The sequence below is a fragment of the Phoxinus phoxinus genome (genome assembly GCF_949152265.1).
Source record: "Phoxinus phoxinus genome assembly, chromosome: 5".
Lineage (NCBI taxonomy): Eukaryota > Metazoa > Chordata > Actinopteri > Cypriniformes > Leuciscidae > Phoxinus > Phoxinus phoxinus.
Window position 1 is genome coordinate 17,979,880 of NC_136880.1, and position 21,298 is coordinate 18,001,177.

A 21,298-nucleotide genomic window follows, 5' to 3' on the forward strand; every position below is an offset into this window, starting at 1 on the left:
AAATCCCTTTAAGCTAAGATTACTTTTGTTAGTGATAATGGCAACGACCTTTTTTTGTGATGAAGGGATGATATCTGGCCCATTCATATTTACAAAATTGTTTTGGCTGATGTGTATTGTCGGGATGCTTCTTGAACGTTCTGTTCCAGATCTCACCACAGCATTTAAATCAAATTGAGCTCAGAGCATTGACCACTTGGCCATTCTAATTTACGCAATTTGAGAATTCTGTAGTTGATTTACTTCTGTGTTTTGGATTGTGGTCATTCTGCATGAGTTTTAGATCATTTCTTGACAATCCACTGTACAACTTAAAATTCATTGGTCCCTCAATGATTAAGGCAGTCCAGACCCTGAGGCATCAGAGCAGCTCCATATCCCTCTGCAGACATATGCCTCACAGTTGGGAATGAGGTTTTGTTGTTGGTATGTTCTGTTTTTAACAAAACATCCCGCTGTGTATAATTAGCAAACAGATAAACTTCGGCTCACTTGCCCACCGAACATTGCTCCAGTGGTGCTCGCTACATCCAGGTGGTCTTTAGCAAACTTGAAATATGAAAAGTGAGTTCTTTTGGATTGCCGTTATCACGTGAAATTATATTGTATTGTATTGACTGTAGTGTACTTCAAAGTGTACTTAAAAAACTGTACTTGCAGACAATATAATGTTAATGAAATAAAAGGCCACTTAAAGCTGCAGTCCGTCGTTTTTCCTCTTTGTCGCCATCTCTGTTAGAAATCTGCAATTGCAGTTATTCGCGGAATTATTAACTGTGCGTGGGTAGTAAATCGGCATGAAACAGCGCGGATGAACACAATGTATTGAGGCTGCTGCGTCGCTGTGGATACTGTACTGTCATCATCAGCAATCTCAGAGTATACTTTTTGAAAGTGTCAACATTAGAATTTTCATCGGAAAATGTCATCTGAACAAGTAAGTAACATTCACTTTTGTTCTGACCAAATTCGGGGGGTGGGGGGAAGCATTGCAGTAGCTATATCATGCTGATTAAATCTAACGATTGCTTATATCACGTCAAAACGTGAAAAATATATTTTTTCTGTAGCCACTCTGAAGTCCGAAGTCTTTGGGTTTTACAACTGGTGAATCTCCAGTTGTCACTGGTGATTGTCGCTTTAAACTTTCGGGATCCGCCATACCAAGTGCTAAGCTAAATCTCCACCTCCATCATCCACACACGCTAGCCGGGGACTCCTTCTCTCTGTGTACAGAAGTGACGTAATGACGCAAAGACATGCTCGAAATTCCCGCGGAAATCCACCAGTACCACTGGAATTAAAATCATTATTACAAGCTTACCGTTTTGAATCGAGGTAAGGCAAGCAGATAGTTTTGAACACTGGCTGGTTAAGTTTTTTTCAAAAATGTCTTTTTTGATATTTTTAAACCCAAAAAAGTGCCGGACTGCAGCTTTAAGTGTACACTTTCATGAAAAAGTGCACTTTGTATTAATGTCAAATTTGACTGAAGTACATTTGAAATCATTGTTTTAATAATCGTTTGACTTGCTTTAAAGAAGTACACTAATTTTGATGCGTTGATTATAATTTTAAGTGTAGTGTGTCATTTGATATTACATTTAAAGTTAATATTTTAAATAAATTGCAACTTCATCATTACAAAATACATGACATTCAAGTTTCAATAGCAATGGCATTAAAGTATATTTTTAATTGATCATAAAAGCTTGTCAGTACAACTTTACCATATTTCAAATATAATAGAATTATAAACATAAAGATGCACTTAAGTTGCACTTAAATGGGTTTAAAAAAACCTCTTCAGTTCAGCTAATTGCATTTAATATAAATTTCAACTACAGTACATTTCTCTGGCACTGTTTATGCCCTCTAAACATGTTAAAATAGACTTTAATTCAGAAAATAAAGACATGCTCATTGCAGTCATTGCATTTATAAATTGCAATTTTAATGTTTTTGTTGTTGTTGTTTTTAAAAATAAATTAATAGGTAAGACAAAAAATAAATAATAATAATAATAATCACGTCATTGACCCAAAGTATCTTGTGTGGTAAAAGAGTTAAAGCTTAATAAAATTATAAATCGTTATTATAACACATTTTTGTAGTTATGCCAAGCTGTAAAATTGTTTATCAAGTAGAAATTGTTAGTAAAATTACACATTTAAAATACCTTAATATGTCAGTAAGCACTCCCTGAAATGCCTCAATTGTAGTCTCATGTTTTCTCAAACAAAAGGCTGTATATATAAGTTATGCTGCATATCTCGGCCGCCATGTCATCAAGCTCTGTCGAAGGACGTCTCAATTTAAAGGATCCTTCATTTCATGTCCTTCATTCAGTGTGTTTTGAAGGATGCATCAAGTGTATCCTTTGAGCCCTTCAATCACCCACAATCTTTTGCACACATTCCCAAAAAAAAAAAAAAAAATGAGCAGAAAATGATTAGGTGCTGAGCTCATCCAATTTCACTATGTAATGCAAAAAAAAGTGTGACATTTCTGAAACTCTAAGCAGTTGACCAATCACAACACACTGGTTCAACCGACCAATCAGAGCACAATGCGCTATTCAAAAGGAGTGGCTTCAGACTGGAACTAAACAGAGCGTTACTGACAGACTGGGAAAGAGGTGCTGCAATAATGTGAAAAATTGTGTTGTTTTTTTACATTCAGGCAAGGCAACCTAATCTAGTAGACCTGGAAAAAAATCTGGAATTAATAAAAGGACACAAAACCCCTTTAATAGGCTAATTTTATACACAGACAATTGTAGACTCTGGCACCCCAAACCCTCCAGGAAATAGTGAGTCAACTCCTGCCAAGTTCAGAGAGGACACCTGCTAGAACAAACGGCGATGGGCCATGGTTCTGGCAGATTTGCAGCATACCTTTTGGAGAACTTGTACATTAGTGCAAGCTGTCTTCTGACACCCCCGAGCATGGCAGCCAATCGGGCCTCCATCCACTGAAAGGTCTGCTGGCTCACCTGAAGAACAGGACATACATCCTCTATTACGTCTATCCGGTTCGATCAACAGCCTAAGACTTCAGGAAAACAGACATATCCATATTTCTTGCCATGTCCACTGCAAAGATGGCAACGTGCAAAGCGGTCAGAGACGGCGCCCTCAAGTGAGGATCGTGGAGTATCGCAGGCAAAAGCTCAGTCAGCTCTCTGGTCCACAGCTGCACTCCTCGCTGCCACGCGGTGTCCAAACGCGCCCCTGTCACGTCGTGGTACGCTCCAGCGAGAGTGGCCAGGGGCCCTGCGAGAAATTAACAAACCTACAATAACGCTAATACACACTGACAGGCATTTTCAAATGAAAGGTGATGACATGAAGCCACAGTTGTGCTGGTGCATAATTGCGACTGGTTTACAGATGGTTACGCAATGATGCGTCCAGAACGCTGTCAAGATCAATTACAGATAATGTGACCTCAATTGCCACAGAAAATCATTTAAACATGTGCTGGGTGTTTTAGGAGAATAAAGTTACGTGTTTCCTGTCAATCACCCAGCGCAGCTCAAAGGGAACCGTGCCTCGCGACTGTAGAAGAAACCGTAATGAACAGTGACACGCAGAACTTGATAGGGCAAACTCACTCCTGAGCTCTTGTTGGACCTGTTGAGACATGAGATGCAGGATTTGGAGCGCGTGCGGTAGGCTGTGTGTGAGCGAGTGTCGGAGCGGGCCGGCGGTCCAGGCTTTCCACAGCGCTCCTGCTCTCTGCAGCAACAAGGTCTCGGCTCGCTGGGACAGAGACAGCGGGCCATCACTCAACTCCAGCAGGAACATGCTGTCCCCTGCCTAGATGATGAATAATGACACGTGATCGACATGATATTTGATACTGCGACCTTTTTTTATTGATTCAAGTATCTCTGAAGCCTAAACAACCGGTCACACTCGATTTATGGATTAAACATTTTGGATTTGAAAGATTTACGCTTGAATTATTTTTGAACCACAATTTATTGGGACAAATAGTCCAGCATACATGGAAAACTTTATCAATCCTTTTTTTAAAAGCATGCCATGATGCATTTCATGAAATTAAATGAGAGATTTATTATACAGGTGAAACTCGAAACAATGTGAATATCGTGCAAAAGTTCAGTTATTTCAGTAATTCAACTTAAAAGGTGAAACGAATATATTATATAGACTCATTACATGCAAAGTGAGATATTTCAAGCCTTCATTTGTTATAATTTTGATGATTATGGCTTACAGCTATGAAAACCTTTTCACAATATTCTAATTTTGAATTTGGGGTGTTCATAAGCTGTGAAATAAAAGATTTTACTGTAACTTTTGGTCCATTTAATGTGTCCCTGCTGAATAAAAGTATTAAGAAAAAACAATACTGGCCTCAAATGTTTGAACAGTATACAAATTGTTCATTTCTAAATTACTCTTTGCACAGCACTTAAAGGGATGTTTTCAGCAAAAATGGAAATTATCCTAAACTTTAATGACTTTTTGTCTTCTGTGGAATTAATATATTTTGAAAAACGTCTCTACTGTCCAAGTGTCCATACAATTAAAGTCAATAGTGTCCAAAACAACACTGGATCCCATTAATTAACATTGTGTGGATGGACCAAAAAAACACTGAGACATTAAATTCTACTAACCTGAACCCTAACCTAACAGTCTACTAATACTCTAATGCGATTTAGTGGACAAGTTACTTAAAGTTAGTAATCTAAAGTTGACCATCAAAATAAATTGTAACCATGCAGAAAGCCATACAGGTTTGGAGCGACAAGAGAGTGAATAACTGACGTTTCATTTTTTTGGGGTGAACTAACACTTTAACCAAGTTCAATTTTGTAGCAGGACAGCCTGCCTGTGAGATATGACAAACCTGTCTTCTGAATGTTAACAGAAGATGCTGAAGTCTCTGAACTCGGTCCAAAAGTTTACTCCTTATCCGGTACCCCAGCTGCTGGAGCCGTGCCTGTAGAGATATGTTATCAAAAAAACAGACATGAAAAACAATGTTTTACAAGGTATCTGGCAGATTTATATTATGCGAGTAACATCATAACTCCTTGCCGTCCTCACCTCTGAGGCACACAGGCACTCCCTGCATCCCTTGGCTTGAAATAGCAGACTCTGATTGGCTGCGCCTACAGAGATAAGGGCAAGGGTCTCGTTCTCAATGCCATGACCGCCTCTTTGAGCCTCCAGGGTGAACCAGTGATGCCCCTCCGAACAGAACGCCACTCGGATATCATCAGATGTTTCTGACGGCAAGTAGAAAACACATACAAAACTCATTTAGAAAAATTACATGATTAAAAATCTTTTGTTATTAAACCTGATTTTTTTAAAAAAAGGAAGAATCTGAAAAGAACATGTAAAAATGACAACTGATTTACTTTAATGTAACAGTTTTTTTTTACTTTTAGATAAATAAATAAATAAAATCATCTAAAAAAGTTTGCATATTTGTTTTTTTATTGTCATATTTTATACATCAGGCTTTTATGGAGCTTATATTTGAGAAGAAAACACTTTTCAGAGGCCCAAACTGCAGAGATGAAAATATGATAACTTGTAATGTAAATCAATGAGATCTTTATAATAGTAAAGCAGACTACTGATACATTACTAATGCATATAAATATAAGTTGTCACTATATCTCCCAATGACATGTCTTGGTAAGATGACATGATATTTAATAAATGCTTAGTTTATTATCAAAGATCTGATTGGTCTGATCTGACTAATAGATGTACACATAAACGTTCCTCAAAAGCCTGATGTATCATATTTGATACTCGCAATCTTAATGTGATTTTTCTAAAACAAATGATGTATGAATAATCAAGCTTCAGTCCAGTAAGCCTTCATTTTCATCTTAATGCTGACAATATAAAAGTTATTATTATGTTTACAACCTGAAGGTGGCTATTAAACTAAAAAAGTATAAACTATCAATCGGACGGCAGAAGGCATCCAGTAGATTGTGTACAATAGGCAAGGGTTTGATCATGTTGTTAATTTAGAGACCTTCAAATTGTGTGTATCAAATGCGATACAGTCGGCTTTATATATACAGTAGGCTTTATATATAGCATCATCACCAGTGTGGTATCCAGCAGCAGCTCGTAGGCAGCGTTTTCCCAGCGCCCCCTGCAGCCAGAGCATCTCACTGCGGTCTAGTTTAGCATGAACCTGGATTGCCACATTCCTGCCTGAAGACAGGGAACTGCAGGCCAGCTCCGCACTCCAGTTTCCTACCTGCCACTGTAAATCACACACATTTATGTTGTTCATTTGTTCGCCAAACATCATGGTGAGGAAATTCCATTGGCTTTCACTGTTTTATAGAAAGCGAATACCTTTCAGCACGCTAGAAATAACTACAACCAAATTTGAAGAAGTTACACTTCTTTATATGTTCTCTCTAAACGTCGTAATGTTATGATCTGGTTGTACACACTGAAATCTGTCATGCTGAAACTCAACACGTTCAGAAGAGCCGTGGCAGTGTGAGTACCTCTGTGAGCAGAGAGTAGTTGGAGCGCTGACTGCTGCTGATGTTTCTGAGCGACAGTGTGAAGGTGTTGTGCTGAGTGTGTCCAGACACAGACACACGGGTGTGAGTGTACAACATCTCCTTGCCTGAGTTCACTCTGTGAGATCCAGACCAAATTAAAGCCTGGGGGTGGGGAAAAAAAAGATAAATGTTACAATATAAATATTATTATTCATAAAATTAAAATTATGATTTAATCAACCTCAAGCCATCCTATGTGTATATGACTTTCTTCTATCGGTGCATCCATCCATGATAAAAGTGCTCCACAGGGGGGGGTTAATAAAGGCCTTCTAAAGTGAAGCGTTGTGTTCGTGTAAGAAAAATATCCATTTTCAAAACTTTATCGACTAAAATAACTAGCTTCTGACAAATGCCCTACGTAAGTCGACTTACACGGAAAAAAAATAACACTTGACGATGTATGACATAGGAAGTAGGAGTAGCGTAAGCTTTAATGCCTCTCGCGGTTCAAACAAACAGGGCTGAGCAACAAACTCAAGCTAAAAAAACAATTCTAGTTTTAGACTTCTAATTCGTGACTGGTGTTTTGTTTTGCTCTTTCCTCTGCGCTTCCTCATTCGTCAATGCGTCATGTCAAGTGTTACTCTGTCGCCGTAAATCGATGCTTACTGCCGTCTGCCGGAAGCTAGTTATTATAGTCGATAAAGTTTTAAATATGGATATTTTTCTTACACAAATGCATCGTTTCGCTTCAGAAAGACTTTATTAACCCCCCAGAGCCATGTGGAGCCGAATTTAATCATGGATGGATGCACTTTGATGGACTTCAAAACAGAAACAGCCATTCACTGCAAGCTTGGACAGCCCGGTCTCACCCCAAAACGTCATATACTGACGGGTCTTGACCATACGTCAACATACGACGAAAAGGGTACCCCTATAACGTCAATATGAGACACAGACATAAGCGCACCAGCAGCGCCTCCTAGCGGTACCCTAACGCATACCTAAACCCAACCATACCCGAATCGTCACACATGGACGTTAAAGGGTACCCTTTTCGTTGTATGTTGCCGTATGGTCAAGACCCGTCAGTATGTGACGTTTTGGGGTGAGACTGTGTTAGCTTGGAAGGACATTATTTAATATAACTCCGATTGTATTCGTCTGAAAGAAGAATGTCATATACACCAATGGCTTGAGAGTGAGTAAATCATGGGCTACTTTTCATTTTTGGGTGAACTATCCCTTTAAGGCTTCCTGTTGGGGGCCAAGCACCGAATGTATAGAATTCCAAAGCTGCCAAAATGATAAATGCATAAATAAAAAAATAAAAAAATAAAAATATAAATATACAAAGTATTTATACTTTTATTTCCTTATTTATGTAAAAAAAAAAAAAAAAAAGAATTATTTGATTAGCCAAGGCCAGGCAAGGCAATTTTATTTATATAGAACATTTCATACACTATGGCAATTCCAAAGTGCTTTACACAGAAAGGAATTAAAATACAAAATAAAAGCAAGGGAAAAAAGGTGTTTTATCTCAGACATAGCAATCAAGCTCAGAGTGACAGTGCTGAAGCTTTGAGGCCACAGTGACACCTTGTGGTGTGACCAAACGAAATGCAAGCCTTTGCAAGTCACACAAGGAATGAATGACTTAGGGATGGGCAATGTGGCCAAAATGTTATATCACGGTTTAAGTCATTTAATATCACCCTAACTGTATGTACCTATGTATATTGGGTGACCGTACATACTCTTTATCCTGGACATGCCCGTAAAATCGTCCGGTCGGGATTTCTAAAATGTCTTGGCACACATGAACAGAGACCGCATCTTCAACAGGCACTATAAGGCTGTTACCAGTCAAAGAAAATCAGTATCAACAAAAGCCAAGGGTGCTTCTCATTTCTTATTAGTGCATCCTCGTTTCCTTCCCTCGCTTCCTTTTCTTGCGTCTTAGCTCCACACCTCTGTTTCCTCGCTTCTTCGCGGTGCAATTAGACAATTAGTAATTTGGAATAATATTTTATCATTTAACAAAGTTTTGTTACAATAATCTAAACATTAAAAAAAATAACTTACCGCTAAACCACAGTCGTGTTTTATATTTAGCCACTTTATAAATGTCATGTGGCATTTACGAAGAACATAATGACATGAGGATGCATCTTAAATTTTCATATTTGGTGAATTAAAGTGATACATATGTTAAGCTGCTATATGCATATTTTAGTGTCATTTATTTGACAGAGATTGTGATCTCACAGGCTGTGGAGGACAGAGGCCGAACTGAACATGGTGTTCAAGACGGTCCCTCAGGTTGGTGTGTATCTGGGTCAGAAGAGAGTGAGACGGACAGGGAGACGGAGAGATGTTCCGGGCCCTCAGCTCCACGAGGAGCGTGTGCATTCCCTTCACTCCTCCCTAAACAACAGACAACAAAAAGAAAGATCATCCTAGATCCCTAGTTCTAAAATAAATAAAGGCAGTACAACAAACAAGTTTTCAATTCCTTGAATATTCCAGACCTGGTATTTCATGCTTTGCGTTATCCTCTTGTCCTTCCATTTGAGCTCAGTGTTTTGGGAGTAAGCCTTCCCCTCCTGAGCTACAGCAACACATCCCTCCATCTCCACCAGGGGAAGCACCGACTGCATCTGACACAATTCATGAGTGCCAGCAAACTTTAAAGCAGAGACATACTTTCTGGGGCACAGCATGCGCAGTAGTTAATTTTTGTTATACACTACCTTTGTGAGCAAAATAGTTCCCTTTCAAGAAAACAAAAAAAAAAAACATTGCAAACCCCAAACTTTTGAACATCTCTGTAAGTCACCTGTACAGTCAGCTAGAGACCTGAAACCCCCCTGAAGGGTTTTTTATTGTTATAATGACATTATTCCAATGATCACATGGCTGTTTAGCAAAAAAATATATAATAATAAACCCTTTCATACATGAATTTACTCAAATGTCATAAGAGACTGCAGCTGTGTAGGAAATTATACAGTTTAGCAGCCATTATACAAAAATATTAGCCCACAGAAAGCCATTATTTACCTGTCAGAATAACTACTCCAAAGACCCATGTTAGTCATCATAGGTCATAACAATGGGTCGCATTCACTTATAATTGTGTACACTATTCATATTTTTCATCACAAACACTTTACGCCTAATTTACAACATGTGTGTACTGTACGCACAAGAATTTGGACTACGGAGCGTGGGAGAAAGTGAAATAAGAGATGGTGGAGGAGATTGTAAGGGGAAAAGGCCAGTGCACGTGGACACACGACCCAGTAAGAAGGATTGGGATATATTCAAAGCTCAGTTTAAACTGTTAGCTGATGCTGCAGGCTGGTCTGAAAATCATAAATCTTTGCAGTTAGTGCTGTGCCTCACTGACACACTGTACACTCACTGTTGTTGAGCAGAAATGATTATAATGCAATGGTTGGGATTCTTCATAGACAGTTTGGACAATATAGCCAGCCTGTCCTTTTAAGGACAAAATTTCATTACAGACGCAGACGACAAGGTGAGTCCCTCAGCATTTTAGCTAACGACATTGAATGTGTATGTAAACGCGCCTATGCTGAAATGCCGCCGTCAGTCCGGAATGAGCTCGCTAGAGACAGATTTATCCAGGTGCTCAGCCATAGAGAGCTCTGTGTGCAAACACAGCTGGCTCACCCGTCCACACTAAGCGAAGCGCTGGAACTGGCTATTCAAAGGGAGGTATTGGGAGTTTAAATTAATGCGGATGAAATAAGTCCAATAGTGAGAGCTGCGGAAATTTCTGAATTGTGCCCGAGGTCACCCACGTGGATGGATAATTCTGCGCCCGGGTCACTCCACCTCAGAGCCCCGCCCAAACCACTGACCTTCAGTTTGCTGGGGCTGTGGCCAGCCAGGCCATCTAATCAGACAGTGGCCCAGGATTGGTTGAATGCAGGAAAACCCTCAAAAAAAGCCTGTAGTCTTCAGTAGTTGTCATGATGCAGTGGAAAAATAGTTCCAGGTGGCGGTTCTGTATAGACTATAGGCAGCTCAACAAAGTTACCTGAAAGGATTTGTATCCCCTGCCTAGATGAGAGTCCCGCTACTGGCAAGTGCCATTGTCTCCTGAGTCTGCTCCCAAAACCACATTCCGCACAAATAGGGGCCTCTGGCAGTTCAAAGTCCTTCCATTTGGGCTCTGCAGCGCACCAGCCATGTTTGAACGGCTCATGGACAAAGTGTTTGAAAGAGTCTCACGCAGTGAATGTCTTACATTTGGATGATCTCTTAGTCCATGCTGAGTCTTTGATGAAGCATTTGCATCCCTCAGGTGCTAGGAAGAGTGGCAGCGGCAGGTCTGAAACGGCACCCAGACAAGTGCCACTTTATGAGGCGGGACACAGGTTGGGGAGGGAGGGCATAGGCACCCTGGAGGACAAAATTCACACCATCAGAGACTGAGACGAGACCTGAGACAATTGAAAAGTTTTCTGGGGCTAGCCCATTACTATAAGAGGATTGTAATGGGTTTTTCGTGCATAGGGGTGCCGCTTTTTCACCTCCAACAGAAAGACCATGTCTTTGTCTGGACTGAAGAGTGCCAGAAGGCATTCCATACCCTTCGGCAGGCATTGAGTGCAGCTACAGTCCTTTTTCCACCTGACACCACACTGCCTTTCGTTTTAAACACGGACACAAGCAAAGTTGGAGTGGGGGCGGTGTTATCGCAGGAAGGGCCAGACGGAGAGAAGGTGGTGGTGTACTTTAGCAAGGTCATTAATAAGTGTGAAAGGCGCTATTGTGTCACCAGATGTGAGCTCCTTGCGGTAGTAATGGCAGTGAGGCACTTCAAATACTACCTGTGTGGCACACCATTCACAATAAGGACAGAACATGTTGCGCTCCAATAGTTGATGTCCTTCAAGGAGTCTGAGGTTCAGGGGGCCTAATGGCTGGAAAAACTCCAGTCATATAACTTCCCAGTAGTTTATAGAGCTGCCACACCAACGCCGATGCTTTGTCTCGTCGCCCTTGTGCTGCTGAGGGCTGCAGTCACTGTAAAAAGAGAGAGACACTGAAGAGGCAACTGTGTCAGGAGAATGAGCCAGAACAGCCTGCATGTGGGGCACAGACAGTGGTTGATGCACCAGAGTGGAAGTTGCAGCAGGAGCAGGCATGTGATCTGAGGCATGTGCTGCGTTGGCTGGAGGCACAACAGAGGTCCAATTGGGGGGACACTGCAGGATGCTCGTTGGTCACAAAGGGACTGTGGTCCAAATTCAACATACTGGTGCACCTGCTGTGGTGTACCTGGCCTGGTGAGAGAAAGACACAGGCCTGCCCTCTGCTGGAGTCATTGTGCCAGTGCTCACTCACAGTTACACTGCGGCTGCATGATGGAGTGCTCCAGCGAGCATGGAAGGAGCCAGAAAACGGGGAGGTACAAATGGCAAGTGGTAGTGCCCAAAGTTCTGAAGGAAGCAGTGTTAACGGTGTCAACTAAGTACGGAGCCCGGCCAACACTCCGCCACCTTCGCCAAGGGTTCTACTGGGACCAGCACAGAAGGGACGTGGATGTGCCGCAGATGTGATGCCTGTGCAGCGATGGCCTTGTTGAAAGATTTAATAGGACCTTTGCCCAGCAGCTAGCCATCCTTACCGCTGACCATCAGCGAAACTGGGACACACCAACTAGACCAGAGTATGCAAGGCAGCTGCATGATTGGATGGAAACAGCCCATGTGTTTTCTAGGGATCAATTGGATAAGGCTGGCATGAGACAGAAGAGAAACTATGATTTTAGGAGCAAGTGGAGGAATTTTCAGGCTAGCCCCATACAGTGGTAACCTGACCACCTCTTTTCAAAAGAGGAAGCCCAACCCCATTGCCTCGCAAAACATCATGGACATTGTCCCCATACCACAGTCCCCCTCCCTAAACATCCCACACTCAGCCATTTCCCTTGGACTTTCCCCTGTGTCCCATCAGATTAAATACAATTATTGAATTTAAAGTCTAATATTAATAAAATTATACAAAAAACTAATATAAAATAAGAAAAAAAACAATAAAACAAAATAAATTAATAAAATGAATTAAATAATTAAGAAGTAATTATAAAAAAAAAATATTTTGTTTGCATTTTTGGTTTTTGGCCAAGTGCATCCAGAATTTTCATTTTGGTGCATCCCTATACAGTAAAAGATTTCACTCTCAAATCTGTAGGTATGCACGGTTAGTGAATGAGACCCAATGTTTGTAAAATGAAAGTTTAGTGAAACTGCAGAAGTCGAATGCTGTGGTGTACCTGGCCTGGTGAGAGAAAGACACAGGCCTGCCCTCTGCTGGAGTCGTCGTCCCAGTGCTCACTCACTGTTACAGAAATATTTATAGGGTTTCCGTGGTCCTATAGAAACACAACCCTCATTCATATTACATAGATTTTACTTATTATTTTTGAAAAAGTATGAGAAATTAAGAGTTTGTTTGCATCTGGAGAGTATTTGGAAATATAAAGAGAACATGGATGGTATTTGAAAACATAAACAGCATGGAGAGAATCTGGGAGTATTAATAGAATGGAGGGGAAGTATTTGCGATTGCAGAGTGTAATTGAGAGAAAGAACAGTATCTGAGAGTATAGGGAATATGAAGGGGGATTTTGAAGTGTAGAGATTATTTGAGATTATAGAGCAGGGTTCCTCAAATCCACTGTCCTTCACATTTTAACTCCAACCCTAATCAAAGACACCATAGTAAGCTGATCAAGGCCTTAAGAGAAACCAGAAAATTGCAGGTAGGTGAGTTTGATCAGAAGCTGTGTCTGAAAATCACCCCCTATTACCAATATAGTTCAATTGAAGTAGTGAATGGTAACGAGTGAGATAATTTGGACACAGTGCGCCGAAGGGCTGCTGCTTTTGCATAGATTGTGCATTTTTGTCCATTATTGTTTCGGACACAACTACAAATGGCTGTCCCCTGAAATAGTGCCCTATTTAAGGTTATATTGGGTGATTTGGACCCAGAGTTTGAGTTAAAGGGATGGATTTGAGGAACTCTGATATAGATCGTTTTTGAGATTGGCAGCTGTGTACCTGATTGTTCCTGTCGTGCCTGGGTCCGTGTGATAGGGCATGTATGTGAAACTGAGCCAGTGTTGAGATAAAGGGTTGTTTCTGCTCTAATGAATCCATTTGTCTGCTCACCAAATTCCAAGAGCCTTGAATTCTGACCTGAACACACGCAAGAGACTTATATACGGAAGATGTAAAAAAAAAAATGCACAAACCACATTAAAACTCCCAAATACTTCTGTCTAGCCTCACCTGATCATGGCTTCCAAAAAGAGTACAGTCAACACTCAGATCACCTAGTTTTCTCTGAGTGTCATTCTCTAACCTAAGATCCAAAACCCAACCCTGAGCCTTTCCTACAATTAGAGAGACATATCAGCATGTTCATGATAATAACTGATGCCACATGTGAGCAAATAAGCAACTTCCCTCTCAATAGCAATGTGGTATAGCCACCTGTCCATTCTGGATAATTTTGCTGTAATTGTGTTTCACCATCTGAGGAGTCAGACTGTGTTAAATCCTGATTCTCCCACTGTGCTCGGTGTGTGAGAGTATGTGCCCCTCTCTTTCCACCATAGCCTGTCTTCACTGTCAGATTCCTGGGCAACGAGTGTAGCTGGTATAGAAATAACACATTAATCAAAATGTAATGTAACACAGCATAATGTAACATATTTCATGTAGTGTTAAGGCATGGTCACATTAGCGCAACTAAGGCGAAATCGTCCATTATCAATAGCGATAGTAAGTATCACTTACTCTGAGGTTACTTCCAAACTTAGCAGCTCTTTATTGGTAAACATGTCATTTGCATGTTCAAAGTTTAACAAAATTTTATTTGATTCAAAAGCCATGTAAAAACTCCATATTACTATTAAGATGACTGCATTTCGCCTGTAGAACAAAGTGAGGTCAAATTAGCAAAATTTCTGCAACATTTTCATGTTCAAAAAAGGTCCATTGTTCGTCACAAATAGTGTAATGATGTATGAAGCACCGCACCGCACCGCAAAAAAATTGAGTTTCCAACTTGAACCCCATGTGAAATATCTGTTGGGGAACCTTTCAACCTCGCGCGAAGATCGTGTGGATTCCTATTGAAATGACTGGATTTCACTGAGAAGCGGTAAATGTGACCGCGCCTTTACAGAAGACGCTATATTACGGCTGACTCGTAATTACACTACCTGAGGTATAGAGTGGTTGAACACCAGCACTTGCTTAAAGCCAGAGTTTGTGCTCGAGATCTCAGCTTCAAAAGTCAATCCGCTCATGCCAACCAGAAGTTCTGCACTGCCCTTAACTGAAGAGTGCGAGTGGCTCAACTGTGAGGGAACAACACATAAGGCATTTTTTATACACAAAAAAACAGGATTAAAAATGTTGGAAAGAATCCTCACACTCATTGGCTGCCGTCTCTGTAGATACGCTATGAGTGAAGTGTTGTTTGGTGATGCAAAGTGCAAAAATTAGACAATGAAACACATTTATTATCATGCTATCAACAGGTAAGTGAATTAATTATTATCTAGACCACTACCTAAAACTCAATAGTATCAGTGTGATTTTCACAAAGACAAAAGATGCCCCAACAACAGTGTCGGTACGAAGAATAATGCTTACACTAGCTAGAGAACTACTGAATGCTCCTTTAAAATGTTTTTCATGCATTCACACACACAAAAACTAGTATGCAATAGTATGTACTGTGCAGTATTCCATTTACAAAAGAAAAAACATAGTAGCGTTGCTTAATGCAAGTAGCCTGATTGTCATACCTGTGATTTTGAGTGAAACTCAAATGGCAGGTATGGATGTAAAGCTGATATGTTGTGGGAAATGTTGACCATTAGCCCAATGCTAAAAAAAAAAAGACATCAAAACTGATTCCTCTAGTCTGGACAGTCTAAACATACATTACATTTGTATCTCGTTATATATTTAGTGATATTTCCTATAAAAAATACCTGGGGGTATTGTGGTGACCTTGAAGATCAAATGAGAAAGCTGAACTCTGAGAGTTAGAAAGACTGGCTCTGATTCCAACCTACACAAATATCAGGATGAGTTCTGATGTACAAACACAATCAAATGTTCACAGTGACCACTGAATCATTCTTCAAAAGGAGGAAACAGCCTTGAATGTTCTCACACATGTACCTTCAATGAGTCTTCCTCATCCTGCCCAGAGCAGACGCCCAGCATGTGGCCCGTGTCCATCCCCTCTGTGCATTTCACCTGTAAAAACAAGTCTCTGTGCCTTCAGTTTGCTTTACTTGTAGGAGAGGAGTGTGGAATCAGAGGCATTTCCCTTCAACAACATGAGAAATGACCCAGAATGTACAAGGAGTTTCTGGGGCATCCATATGTATACCAATGCACACTAAACTAGCGCTTGCTTATTCTTTAACAAGTGATTATTACTCTGTGTTTGATTAAGGCAGGAATTAGCGGTGGTTTCAAAACAAACACAGATACAAAAATGTGTCCACATTTATCCCACATGGATGTTCGAATGGTTTGAGGACCCGCATATTCACTCATTCTAGATCAGTTGTCAAACTTTTTGACACCAACCATGGACCCCCAAATATAATGATCCCTTTGTGTCTTCTTTCCTAAAATATAATGGCAGCTAAATATTTGTTAAGCTTAAAACCCATTTATACAGTGTGAAAAAAAATATTAAAGGGATAGTTCCTAGTTACTTCAAATCTGTATGACTTTCTTTCTTCTGTGTAAAAGAAGATATTTGGACGAAACATTTTTTTGGTCCATCCAATGCTCACCAAAACTATTGTGTTGTTACCAACATTCTTTAAAATAACTTCTTGTATGTTCTGCAGACGAGAGAAAGTGTTTGTCTGGGTGCACTAATTGCATTGCAATTGCAGTAAGCTGTGCCTTATTCTCTCCCAAGGGATGATATTCTAGCATTTGCACGGAGCGCGTTCGGTTCTCAAGGAAATGGGAAGCACACATGGCGATGCATTCATGGTAGGCTCTGTTATCGCTTGATTCTCTCGAGGGATGAGAATCTAGCGTGTGCACAAGAGCACATTCGACTCTCAGAGGGGATGAATGTTTTTTCATTGTGATGCAACTCTCAAGACTCCCTCGGTTTCATTATCTCCCTCCCCAAATGGTTGGGTCTTGAAGTAGGGATTTACTCCCATTTGGTATGATGCTGCTATATGTCCCTCCAGATGATCAGATGATCAGTTTTACAAAATGACTAATAGAGCTGGATCACCTATGGCTCCATCCTTGTCATTGTAGCATTGTATAGTTTAACCGTTAACTATTGTCCTGAAAAAAGTGCCTTTACTCAAGACAGAGTATGAGCTGCTCTCCCCCAGTGATAAGTAGGGCATAGATCCCCTGTTGCCTACTTGGGGTTGGCATAGAAGAACAAGGAAGAAAAAGAAATTATGCACATACTTAATTTGTTCTTGTGTATCAGTTAGTGTGAATGAGATTTGAGACTCTGGGAGACTTTCAGCGATTCACAATTACTGAATGATTCTCTAACCTGAGAGTGTCCGGACGTTTGTGTTTTGTGGTGTGAACTCTGCTCCAGTGTGGCTCTCAGGCCGCTGGCCCCTGCACGCAGCTCCATTTGGGCACCGACTCTGCTATCAGTCCAGTTCACATTCACACCTGCACTGCTGTTAAATGGAAGCCCTGCTCCGGTTGACAGAGACAGAAGCATATTACACTCTACGACACAGCCATAACTACTGTAGAGTCTGCTAAATCCCGCTGAGTATACTGTACCTGCAGAGCGTAGCCAAGGGAAAGTGTGAGACAGCTGGGTATGAAGACTTCTGCACCCATGCTGTGTCAAATTGCTGCTGATGTTCACACACAGTGACTCTTCCATGACAACTAGACATAGTAAGGCACTAAGTTCTTCTCCAGGGTTCCTCTCAAGCTGACGGGTCACCTCCAGTCCATATACAGAATCATCCACTACTAGGGTCAGCTCTCCTGCACCACAAACACACAACAACTTGAGAGTATCAAGCACTAACATGTACTTATTAGACAAACACACAATAATAACATTTTCAAACTATCTTTCAGAAACCACATAGGCCTAAGTTACTGATCGAGTGCTTTCCAATTACACCAGGAGAAGAATGGACATTATTCATTATATATTTATGACAAATATAATCAAAAAAAAAAAAAAAACTAACAAAGGTTAGGTAACTACGTAGAGGGTACAAAAGGCAATTTAGTTGTAGTTCATAATTCGACCTCCCTTAAAGTCATTGAACTTTCTGAAACTGAACTTGTTTCACAATTTGCACACTATTAATGAATCTACGTGCCAGTGTATTACAGTAAATGCATTGGCACATTGATAGTGGACTTACCTTCAATTAGACCCTTTGACTGAGTTAGTACTCCAACCAAACTAGCTGAATTAGGTAAAGCAGTGAGATCTCGTATTGAATTGACAAGATCCCCTGAAAGAGACAGTCGCAACTGATCATGTGGTAGAATTCCACTCAAATGAGCGCTAAACATCTCCTCTTCGTTTTTTACTGTACAATGCAAGAAAAAACTAGAGAGAAAGAAAAAAGATAGAGGCTGAAAACAAATGATAGGTAATAAAACCATCATGATGCACGGTGAACACAGTACGTCTTGTCCCACAGTACGACAGAACTGCTGTTATCAGTTTACCTTTCCGAAGAAGAATTAGCAGCTAAATGAATACGACCATCAGAAGGGATTCCTGGGAATAAGGTCTGTTGAAAGCCAGCATGGATGCACACATCACTAATGCCCTTCGCCACCTTGTTTTCTTGAGTAAAGTGAAGTGTTACATTTTTTCCATCTGCCCTCAGGCTGATAGAACTGCTGATGTTTCCAAAAGGGGATACTGTTATTTCTGCATGTGCCTGTAAGGTCGTGAAAAACAAGCAAAGCACTCAATATCAGTTCATGCCTTTATCAACAGAACTATGCTCAGAAATATGCAATAAATTACTTGCAAAAGGGCACTTTTCAAGGTATTTACATGATAATTCTTGTCGTCGATGGCTATTTTCCCTTCAGAGTGATACTCAAACTCGTTGGTGTTCTTGTGACTCCTGAGCACTTCAATATCTAGGCTGAAGGAGTTTGGGAAATCCAGCTGAAAAACACTCTTAACTTAATTCCAACGAAAAATTGTAAAGGTGCAACACAACATTGCTGTGAAAAACTCTTTGCCTTCCATCTGAATTTGACTCTAAGGCATTTTCACACCTGCAGATAATTTGCTTTGTTCTGAAACAGGGATCAAAATTGTTACAATTGCTGCCATTTCTTCTTAGTTTGGTTTCGCTTTCACAAGGCAACATTTCTAAACAGACCAAAGATGTTTAATACAAGTTAAGTGCAAGTAAACTCTCCTCTCATTAGTCATAGTGCACTTTTACTGCATGTTCCAGGATTCTACTCATAGCGATCATCCTTCAGAATAGATGCACAGCAGCTCTATGGGCTTGCTGTGGCTTTCTTTGGTGCTGTCTAATATTGCTTTATAATTTTGAGCAAGAATCAAAGCTTTGTTGGTATTTTTATGTGTTTAGGTCAGTTGTTCTGAAATATGTTCATCTGTCCCAACATGCATTGGAGCATGAATCAATTATGCAGCTGGATTCTTTTAGATTTTAATATGTTTTGTTTGTCACCATTGTTGAGATTTGTATGATGCGTGTTGATGTCTAAGTGTGTCTCAACTTTTACACAAGAGGCTGTGTGTTTTTTTTTTGAAGACTGCAGACATATCTTGTCAGCGTTACAAGTGATATTTCTGCCAAAACAACTTAACTTATTACTTATTTTCTTCATTAATGATCTAACTTCTAGTTATTCAAATAAGTTATGAAACTACATGTACATTCGACTGCTATTAAAGCAGATATGTTTATGCTTTCCACCCTTCTTTTTCTTTATCAATTCACAAATGTTCTCTTAAAACACTATTACAATTGCTAAAAGAGAAATACGTTAATAAAAGTAGAGGGTCAAGAGCCCAACTAAAGCAAACTCTAACAAAACTTATTTTCAAAAAAACATCAACATCTAAGCCTCTCTTAATCTCAATAAGAACGTCTGTACATGCATTAAATAAATAGAAATAGAAAAAGACAATCTGGACTGTAATAAGTGAAGATTTAATGCTGTGAGTTGTTTAATCATCTGCTGAGATGTAATGATGTTAAGTGTAAAAATATGCAACAATACAGAAAATCATAATGGAGGCAAACACTTTTTCTCAGCACTGTACTGTATATTGTAAAGGCAAACTTTGAAGTTATTTCGCATGAAGGTGAACTAGAACAGAATACAATCAACTAGAGACTTGCTAACTTGATTACAAAGATTAGAGGCAAGTAAAAGTAAAAAGATTTATTGTTTACCTGAAACAGCTGGGACAGGTTTGCTTTCATTGTAATACCTTGCTGAGATGTTTTTACGTCATGAAGTTGTACTTGACCAAAGGCTGCAAATACTTCCTCTTTTCCAGTCCACAACCTGCCCTGAATTGTATGCACATTCTTCACAGAGAGGTGAAGTTAGCACATTCCCAGGAACAAAGACAAAATGAAATAAAAAATTTTAAAATAATGATTCTATATATGACTTAAAATGAGACTGGCCGTGCATTATTTTGGTGTAATTTGGCACTGTTCAGAGATACATAAAATATCTCTGTTTGCTTACCTGTTTGTTTTGGACTGTGACGCAGATCTTTGAGTCTTGAGGAATTCTCTCAGTGCTGAAAGACTGGACTATTGAGGAGCATACCTAACACATAAACCATATTATACAACAGTTATTTTCATTCCTAAAATCTGATTTGCTGAGCTGATATAACTGTTAGAGTCTGATAGCATTGAGACCGTTTTCACTGTTTGCATCACATTTGTCTGGCTCTTTGGAACATTTATTCAACCAATTTATTCAAAAACACAGATTAATTCAGAAATTAAACAAATGTCTGTGTGCTTCGTAATAGGAAGGCTGCATCCTTGTGAGGATACTTCCTAGACCAGTCCTTCTAAGCCTTCTACGCTTGAGTCCTCCTCAGCTGACTTTTTAGAAAAGCCTAAAAACTTTTTAGAGTAGAAAGGAAACGAGGATGCAAAAATTAGAAATAAGAAGCACCCATGGGCTACATCCGAAATCACATACTTGATACTTCCCTACTATATAGTAAGTGAAAAACAGATTGTGACAAAATAAGTATGTCCGAATTCACAGTACTCATTAAACAGGGCACTTTTCAAGGTATTTACATGATAATTCTTGTCGTCAATGGCTATTTTCCCTTCAGAGTGATACTCAAACTCGCTGGTGTACTTGTGACTCCTGAGCACTTCAATATCTAGGCTGACAGAGTTCGGGAAATCCAGCTGAAAAACACTCTTAACTTAATTCCACAGAAAAAGTGTAAAGGTGCAACACAACATTGCTGTGAAAATTGTTTTGCCTTCCATCTGAATTTGACTCTAAGGGCATAAACTCATTAAACAGTAGGCAAAAAGTACCTGGAAGACCTTCTTCCGGTAAGATTCTGAAGTGTGTGTACGATGGACACTTTACTATCCCATGGCCACAGGAGAGGATTTATGAATAGCAGTGAAGTGACGCACCTGACGCTGGTAGGTCACAT

General features: G+C 40.0%; 1 protein-coding gene across 1 annotated transcript; it reads right to left on the reverse strand.

The window, feature by feature from the left end:
- Window positions 1–336: 336 nt before the first annotated feature.
- On the reverse strand, window positions 337–18,940 carry LOC306998964 (uncharacterized protein; the record flags this gene model as incomplete). Its single annotated transcript, XM_079613363.1, has 24 exons — window positions 337–433; window positions 2,898–2,995; window positions 3,088–3,275; window positions 3,617–3,821; window positions 4,885–4,977; window positions 5,085–5,266; window positions 6,111–6,273; window positions 6,527–6,688; window positions 8,804–8,962; window positions 9,067–9,195; window positions 12,849–12,947; window positions 13,639–13,776; window positions 13,870–13,879; window positions 13,962–14,236; window positions 14,808–14,945; window positions 15,399–15,480; window positions 15,588–15,667; window positions 15,781–15,858; window positions 17,153–17,304; window positions 17,398–17,610; window positions 18,003–18,193; window positions 18,316–18,533; window positions 18,653–18,786; window positions 18,883–18,940. The coding sequence occupies 24 exons, from the start codon at window positions 18,938–18,940 to the stop codon at window positions 337–339; spliced, it is 3,342 nt and encodes a 1,113-aa protein (XP_079469489.1).
- Window positions 18,941–21,298: the final 2,358 nt, after the last annotated feature.